At 44.1% G+C, this 8,957-nt stretch overlaps 1 protein-coding gene across 2 annotated transcripts; it reads left to right on the top strand.

Annotated features, from left to right (window-relative positions):
* The first annotated feature begins 5,430 nt into the window (after positions 1 to 5,430).
* Positions 5,431 to 7,967, top strand: LOC107269298. 2 transcript variants are annotated; one of them, XM_015742989.2, is made up of 2 exons: positions 5,431 to 7,424; positions 7,647 to 7,967. In XM_015742989.2, the coding sequence occupies exon 1, from the start codon at positions 6,442 to 6,444 to the stop codon at positions 7,381 to 7,383; it is 942 nt and encodes a 313-aa protein (XP_015598475.1). In that variant the 5' UTR covers positions 5,431 to 6,441; the 3' UTR covers positions 7,384 to 7,424; positions 7,647 to 7,967. Both variants share the same exon structure in this region, with proteins under 2 accessions (XP_015598475.1, XP_015598476.2).
* The last annotated feature ends 990 nt before the right edge of the window (positions 7,968 to 8,957 follow it).

Genomic DNA, 8,957 nt, shown 5'->3' with positions numbered 1-8,957 from the left:
TTCGGGTTTGTTATTCGAAGGGTCGAGGGCTGACCCGGTAACCCCGGCGTACCGCTCTTCATCAGTTCCGCTTTTCTCCCGTCTTGCCCGGTTCAAAGTTCGCCGCGCAAGGCGACTCGGCTGAATATTTTTCAGGTCGCTCGCTCCCTTCGCCTCGCAGGATTATTAGCATTACTCCGATTACTTTCGTTACATTCTTATTAATCTTTTTAATCTGTAGGATGCTCGATTTTCGCCTCCTTTGGCATTCCTTCCTGTCTGGACCATCCTTCGGCATTCCGCAGGGTACAAGCGAGTAGTTATTAATTTTTCTTTTAAATTAAGAAACGTTACGGATCTTGGATCAGTAAGGATCTGCTGTAAAGTCGTGCCAAATGTATCTGAATTACGAATACTTTAAATCTGCACAGTATCTGAATTCAATCCGTGATTACTGATCAGCCAGTCTATACTTTATTAAAGGTCGGATTTTGCGAGAACACGTTTCAATCAGTGCCACCCCAGATAAAAGTTGTATTAATCCTTCCCGTGCAATGTATTCAAATTTATGAGGTTTTGTAAGAGTACCGTTTGTCTTCGTTGGGCGTATTACGCAAACGTTAAATGACGCAAACGTATTGCTGTCATTGTGCTCAGGAGACAAGCGGTCGCCACGGTCGATACGTATTTGTTGGCCCCGTAAAAGGCACCGGAGAGGGACTCGACTTGTCTGCGGGTCTCGATCCATTAAGACCAACTCAAATCGACACGTTTCACGATCTTCCAAATGAATGTTAGAAGATACCTAAATCTGTCTGATTTTCTCGTGCTTCGAAGCGGGTTGCTTTTCAGGAATTTTTAATTCTGGATCGAATAGAAAAGAAAGCAGGCAGACTCTGTAGTCGTGTCGGCGTACACGTGGTGGGCGGGCAGACGGGCACGGAGACATCGGTTAGACGGGTCGTCTGCCCGTGACAGGCGAGAGCTACTTACGCCCGGGTGCTCGTTCGTTCGCTCGATTAATTAAACAATTAATTAGCCCCGGTCCTTTACCTTCTACCTTGTAACATCCCCTCCTCTTCCACCAGCTCCCATCTTCTACCCAGTCGGACTGGGTGGGTGGACTCTGCGATGCCGTAGAGAATCAGCGAGAACTGGAAAACTAGAATAAAGAGGAAGAGGGAGGAGAAGATTTGGCGCTGTGTATGAAGATGCGACAGATGCTAATTATCCCCTGTGGCTCCTACCGAAGCTCATTTGTCAGAGATTCAATTAGCGGTAGGGAAAAAGGGTGTCGGAAAGATAAAGAGAGAATTTAATAGGAAAATGCCAACTGGCTGCCGCTGCTTTTCCGCCGTCCCGTACAAATGACTCGAGTCTCACTTATCGTCTCGTTACTCGCGGCCTCCGGCTTAACTCGACGAGTTTCCTTGTTTTCACGAGTTCAAGGGGTTGCAGCTCAGACGCGAAGAGTCAAGAAGTGCTTATGGACATGTCCTTCAAGGACAGCCGAACAGTTCCTCAGCCGAATCTCCGGAGCCTTCGATCCGATTCTTCGAGGACAACTGGATCAACTGGATCCTCCGACAGGCTCGTTGAAGATCAGCGATTGCCGTTCCTAAAATCGTCTAAGGGAACAACGTGGTCCTGTATCTCAGCAGACTGCTTTTACGTGCTTCTCCAAATTCCCATGAACAGAATGCAAAAGAAGGAAAATTGGAAGAAAAGTGGAATCAAAGCAACGGACGAAACTAGTTTCGGACCCGAAGGTTCTTCCGGCAGAACCATCTTTTTTTATTTCTTCAGAGAGCATTTCTCTTACGTAATGGCTGACGGTACAGTTTCGTTTTTCATGCGTTATTTCAAGAAGCCGTCACTGCAGACTTGAATCTGCGAAATCGCAAAGTCGGCTCCTTCCGCTGCGTCCATCGCTCTGCCGTCAGGCTGGACTTTCGGTGAGTTGGCTCTGGAACGTGGCGCGTTCAGGCACACCCGATGAATATGTAGCCTAACTGTATATCGGCTGTGAAATTGCATTAGGGCCATTAGGCCCATTAGGCCGTCGAGAATCCTCAGAGCGCCGAGGCTTCGGACTGGCCCATCGGAACGAGACGAACCGAAGCGAAATCAGACGAAATCAGACGAAATCAGAGGAGCGATCAGTCGCAACGTTCTAGCTAAATTCGTTATCGTGGATCCGTCGGCCAATTACGATGGTCACTGGCTCCAAAAATAATGCTTCTCCTCTCGCCTCCTTCGCCCTTCTCGTTAGTCGCCACTCTCCTCTCTCTCTCTCTCTCTCTCTCTTTCCTTCGATCCTCGTTATCTTCATTTTACTGCTTAACTAAGTTTCCTGCGGAAATTCCAAATAATCGCTTCGCTGTTCGATCAGGCGAGCTTATTCTCATTATTTTTCAAAAAAGTTCCTTTTTGCCCCCATCTGTATTGCTCCTGAATTCGATGACACTTCCATTTGCACACGTGTCCTGATTCCAGTTTATCCGTCCAAACGAATTTGCGATGCTTTTCGATCTGTGAGCAAACGTGCCGTTTCTTTCCCAGCAAAATCACCTGACTTTTCAGACATTTTCTGAAGCTTCTTCTTCTTTTTCTTAGTAGATTCTTTTAATTTCTCGGTTTACACTTTGCTTGCTCTGTCCAATGCAAGATGCTTCTGGAGCCGTAATGGACTCCCAGCAACAGCGTCCACGGGAAAACACGCTGGCTTGCACTTGGCTTCGGGCCGATATTACTCAAAGAGACAAACTACGTCCTCGCTGGCGAATTGCGGAATGTCAGGAATTTCCTCACGCTCGGAAACACTGCCGTCAAACTTCTCGCTTGACAAATTTTCCAGGAGACTCCCGCTTTCTACGTGTATGCACGCACACCTGCTCTCTCTCTCTCTCTCTCTCTCTCTCTCTCTCTCTCTCTCTCTATCTTCTTACACAAATTTTCTTTTCTCCATTTCCTTTCGTGTTTCCAGTAATTTTCACACTGTGAGACTCGAAGAACAAATTGTGTTCCATTCCATTTAGCAATATTTGAAAATTCTTCCAATTCGCACAAAAGTCGAGTAACTATACGCTGGAGTCCTAGTAATAAAGAATTAAGAGTGTAAAAAAGAGGGGCCTACCGTCTAATTTTGTGAGTCTCAACTGTCTTGTTTTTTTAGTTAGAAGACTATTTACGCTATTTAATTGTCAAAAATTTGTCCCGCCGGGCAGGTAGATATCAGTATAAAATCCTAATAATGGAAAATATCAGAAAGCGATTCAAAGTAAGAAATAAAAATTGTTTTTTTCCCTCTTTCCTTACCGCCGTCTTCGTCGCGATTTCTTTAACCTGCTGTCGTTATTCGCCAATTGGAATGCTCGTAGCCATCGGTCGTATCGATTGCGGTGACTGGTAAGCGAACCGAACAAGATGAAGATAATCTTTACCATGGCCGATTTCTCCGCGATCTTTCTGCTGCTATTTCTGGGCGTGTTGACCTTCCAAGTTCGCCCACCTGCCTTCGCTATGGGCTCACATATTTCACATACTATCAGTCCGTGTAGACATTATGTAGAACTGTGTATAACTATTTCCACTTAGCATATGATGTACTCTCGGCATCCCCTCGGCGTCCCTCGGCGTCCCTCGGCGTCCCTCGGCGTCCCATCGAGACACTCGATTAGCATAAGAGCAGATTAATCTATATAACACCGAACGACGTTATACATATCTTATTATTCGCGTAACGTGTAGGTGATCGATCGATTAGCATATCCGATCGATTTGAAATTTTCATTCAAATATCAATCGCCAGATCAACTACGTTTTCATAGTAGCCCGAATATAATTTCTTGTCTCGATATTTAAGACCATTCAGCCCGCACGCGTAATGCCCTGTTACATGGAACGAGCAAAGAATGAAATGAAGCAAAAGATATTTAAATTGAACGGATCGAAAGGAGAGAGACAGACGGGCAAATGTTCGGTGACGAACACCTTGGCGAGTTTGTCCTCAGCGGCAATGGGACCCGTTCAGCTCGGAAACCTTCCGCTTCTATCGGCGCGCTGCGTAAAGACCTTGGCTCACATACTCACCGGCCGCAGAAACCATAAAAAGTTTTCTCTCAATGCTGCACGGCGGGCGTCACGCCGACCTGACAGCCATTCGGCGGACACACTTTGCACGCGCGCGCGCGCGCACCACTGCGGAGGCTCGTAAGAGGAGGAGAACCAAAAATGAAAATAGTCAAGCAGTCGCAATAGACAGACTTTTCCAAGTCATTGAACCGCATCCAACGTGCATCCGATTTTCTCGCTCATCTTACCTGCGTCGAACGTCGGAATGTCGAATTTCTGGGCTGCCGCTTCTTCGTGCTCTTTCGTTTTTTGTCTTCTCGATTACGATTTTACTGTGTTTCTCGTAATTTTAGTTCCGCTTAGCGTTGCTTCGACTGAATGGAAAAAAATTAATGGTGCGCGGCTATGGGGAGCTTAAAAGTTCCCGAAGCCAAAGTGAAGAATTTTACATGAGTAGCGTGTCTGTTGGCCAGAGCGTCAGTTGTTTAGTTTTTGCTCGATTCGAGAAGATTAATGGCTGGCCAATGCAAATCAGTTGCAGGATCGGTGCGCGCGGGCGTTGCATTAGCAAAGGATCGGCGTTGCATGGGCTGCTGCGTCCGCTCGCCCGCTCGCCCGTCTCGCAATCGATTAACCTTCATCACCATTTTTTTTTCCTTCTCTTCCTTCGTATCTTTTTATTTTCTACCTTGTGGGCGACATACGCACGCGTCGTATCATTCGCTATCATTCGCTATCATTCGCATTCTCATTGGGACCAGTCGAATCTATCCGATTGCTGGTCGATTCTCACGCGGGACAACCTACTGTCGGCAACTTATTGTGATTCGATCTAGTCCTCGGTTGCCCGATTAGCTTATCGATATAGATTTAGTATTTCTCCACAATTGATTAGTATCATCTTCCATCGTCTTGTAATGCTCCTCCTATCTTAAAGATAGGAGCCATTCCTCAGCCTTGTCCCGTGCCCACTCTAAACGCATTGCGATCGCATTGCGAACGCATTACAAACGCATTATATCCTTCGGTCCTCCTGAGGTGTCTTCCTATTCCCGCTGTGCGAATTGCGGCCAAATATACATAGACCCGCAGGAAGATGGTTGGTGGACACGGTAGAGACTTCTGACGGCCGAGGACGACGACGAGATGCCTTTTGACAAAGGCCATTTTTTATACATTTTTAATTTCTTTTCTTTTCTTTTGCCTCTTGAGTGACACCGTTACGCGCGCGCGACAGGAGTGGGTTCCAGCGTCGAGCAGCGTCGAGATGTCGAGAGTTGAGAGAGAACCGGTTTTTTTTGCACGTATATTCCTTCTCTCTCCTTGTCCCCTTTTAAAAATGAAATTAGTCTAATCAAGGATTCCGTAAACAACGTAACAAAAGATCTTAATACTATTGGCAATGATGTTAAAGTTCAAGGGAATCGAATACAGATTGTAGAAAATCGAATCGCTGATATGCCCACAGAAGGCTTCACCAAATCTGATAAAGCGATGTTGCTTCGTTTAGCATGTCAGAGCATGAGCAATCAGCTTGTAATTATGGGAATACCTGAGGTAACCGGTGGTGCAAATGAAAATCTTAGTGAGTTTGCATTAAAACTAGCTAGTGCGCTAAATGTCAATGTGTCTCCTACTGATATTGTTCGAATTGAACGAATGGGTAGAATACGGAAAAGATTGCTCGCTGATGGTAATGATGCTCATGTGAGGTCCCGTGCCATAATGTTCGAATTGTCAACAAAAATAAAATGTGACCAGATAATTACAGCGAAGAAACTTCAACCTGACTTAAATGCCTCTGCCATTGACGTGGGATATTGTCACAACAAAGTTTATATCAATCGTCGCCAACCTTTGGAACTTCAGAAGCTGCGAGAACAAATTCTCAAGAAGTACCCTACGCTGACACCTAAAATGGTCTGGATCGCTGATGCAGGAGTGTACCTCAGAAAAAATGCTGACTCTAAACCAATTAAACTCATATCATCTGCTGACCTATCACAACTAGATCTGTGACTAGCTGATGTAACCAACCCTTCACAGACCTTGCATGTTTCATCCGATTCAATACTTAACATCTGTTGTTTAAATGCACAATCACTACCTGCGCATATTGATGAATTTCGGGAGTTTTTTCGTATAAATCAGTATCACATTATCGCTGTCACCGAAACTTGGCTTAATGACTGCATCACTGATAAACAGATAGCCCTCACGGGCTACTCCATTTTACGGGTTGATCGTAGAGGACGTCACGGAGGAGGGGTTGCACTTTTCCTGAGGAATGGACTCTGCTCGCATATAGTGGACACATCAGCCTCCTTGGAACGAGATGGAGTGCCGGAATATCTACTAGCTGAAGTTTGGAGTCCTGCTCGATCAAAGATGCTGATAGCTGTTGTGTACAGGCCTCCGAAAATCGGCTTCATAGACATCTTCGAAGAAGAGTTTGCAGCTACTGTGTCTAGATATAAGTTTGCATTTATCCTCGGTGATTTTAATGCAGACTTGCTTTCTAACACATATGATGCTGAACACCTGAGAAGTTTTCTTAAATCACAAGATCTTTATTTGATTCCTTATCAGCCTACTCACCATACGAAAGACTCTCACACCTGGCTAGATATCTGTGCAGCTACCGATTTCAATTCGCTGGTCTCATGGGGGCAATCTGCCCAACCTTTTTTATCTGGGCACGATCTAATATTTGTCTCTTTTAAATATATTGTTGCTCGCTGTGCTCCTAGAACTTTCTGTTACCGCTCCTGGGATGAAGCAAACCTGGAGGAAGCGGCTCGAATTGTTTCCTCGTTCGATTTCTCACTGTTTGAAAATCTACCGGATATTGATCATAAACTAACGGCGTTTAATTGTTTATTAAAAGATGTTCTTGATTGTGCTGTTCCGGTAAAGGAAGTCACGGTAAAACGTTCACCAGCGCCATGGTTTACTATAAGTTTACGTAGCCTTATGAAGGAAAGAGACGCATGCTACCGTGCTGCTAAAAGATCTGGCTCACACACTGTATTTGCAAAATATGTTGAGCTTCGGCGGGAGTTCAAAAAGAAACTTGGGGCCGCTAAGTCTAATTATCTCAATTCTAAGTTTAACGATACGAAGAATGTGCGACTTTTCTGGAGAGAAATAGATAAGTTAGGTATTACACGAACCGTAGCCCATGAATTTCCGGAGCATGTCTCGCCACACTCACTAAATTTACATTTTGCGTCTGTATCTACTAATGAGATGCTACCTGTATTCTTGAAATGTGTCGATACTTCCTTATCTGTTACTGATTTGATAGATACTGAGGAATGCATGTTTTAGCGATAGGGAAGCGATAGGGAAAATTGCTACAAGAGTGCAAGGTGTCGATGGTTTCCCCATTCAAACCTACAAAAAATTTAGTTCCTTACTAATGCCTATCATTCTTTTGATCTTCAATTGCTCTTTGTCAAAAGGAACTTTCCCATCACTATGGAAATATTCTCTAATAAATCCATTACCTAAGATAAGCCATCCTTCGTTGTGCTCGGACTATCGCCCTATTTCCTTACTCTGTGCTATTTCAAACATACTGGAACGTAAAGGTGTCGATGGTTTCCCCATTCAAACCTACAAAAAATTTAGTTCCTTACTAATGCCTATCATTCTTTTGATCTTCAATTGCTCTTTGTCAAAAGGAACTTTCCCATCACTATGGAAATATTCTCTAATAAATCCATTACCTAAGATAAGCCATCCTTCGGTGTGCTCGGACTATCGCCCTATTTCCTTACTCTGTGCTATTTCAAAGATACTGGAACGTGTAGTATTTGACCAAATTATGGTGTTTCTTAGAACTCATAACTTGCTTTGCCCACGTCAGACAGGATTCAGAGAGGGATTGGGAACCCAGACTGCTGTCCTGAGGCTAGTGGATGATATTCGTAAAGGAATTGATGATCGAATGGTCACTATTGCAGTGTTCTTGGATTTCTCCAAAGCATTTGATAATGCCGATCATTTATTATTGTACCAAATTATGGTGTTTCTTAGAACTCATAACTTGCTTTGCCCACGTCAGACAGGATTCAGAGAGGGATTGGGAACCCAGACTGCTGTCCTGAGACTAGTGGATGATATTCGTAAAGGAATTGATGATCGAATGGTCACTATTGCAGTGTTCTTGGATTTCTCCAAAGCATTTGATAATGTCGATCATTTATTGTTGCTGAGAAAACTTCGTAATCTTAACTTCTCGCTGGAAGTACTACGTTGGATTCATTCCTACCTTTGCGGTCGCATGCAATCGGTCCGTGAAACGGGTGGTGGGTCCTCAGAGTGGCTTCACTTAAGATCTGGTGTTCCTCAGGGCAGTGTACTTGGTCCCCTACTTTTCACACTATTCATAAATGACCTGCCACAGTGTCTGTCGCATTGTTCTCATTTACTTTACGCGGATGATCTGGTAATTTACCTAAAATGTCCACCAGCTGAGATTGATGAAAATATCTGCCTGATTAACAAGGACATTGATAGTATATCTAATTGGTGCCGAACGAATAAACTACAACTAAATTCAACGAAGACCAAGGCAATGTTTTTCGGAAGTTCTAAATACATAAATAAGTTGCGTTATAACACTGCCTTAAAGCTTACACTAGAAGGTAAGGCAATTGAACTAGTAGAGTCATTTAGATATCTGGGAGTTATTCTTGATAACACTTTATCGTGGTCATTACATGTGAATCATATAAAGAAAAAAGCATCTGGCGCACTCTATAGGATCCGCATTAACGATAACAATTTGAGTGTTTCCACCAAACGTCGCCTTATCACTGCTCTAGTCTTTCCGTTTTACGATTATCTTATGTTCTTATGATGGCTGCCTTTGGTAAAAAGGTCGACCACCGTGTTAT

Source organism: Cephus cinctus, unplaced genomic scaffold (assembly GCF_000341935.2).
Source record: "Cephus cinctus unplaced genomic scaffold, Ccin1 Ccin1_scaffold0629, whole genome shotgun sequence".
In the NCBI taxonomy this organism is placed as follows: domain Eukaryota; kingdom Metazoa; phylum Arthropoda; class Insecta; order Hymenoptera; family Cephidae; genus Cephus; species Cephus cinctus.
The sequence above is the reverse complement of the archived record's forward strand: the minus strand, read 5'-3'. Positions and strand labels throughout refer to the sequence as shown.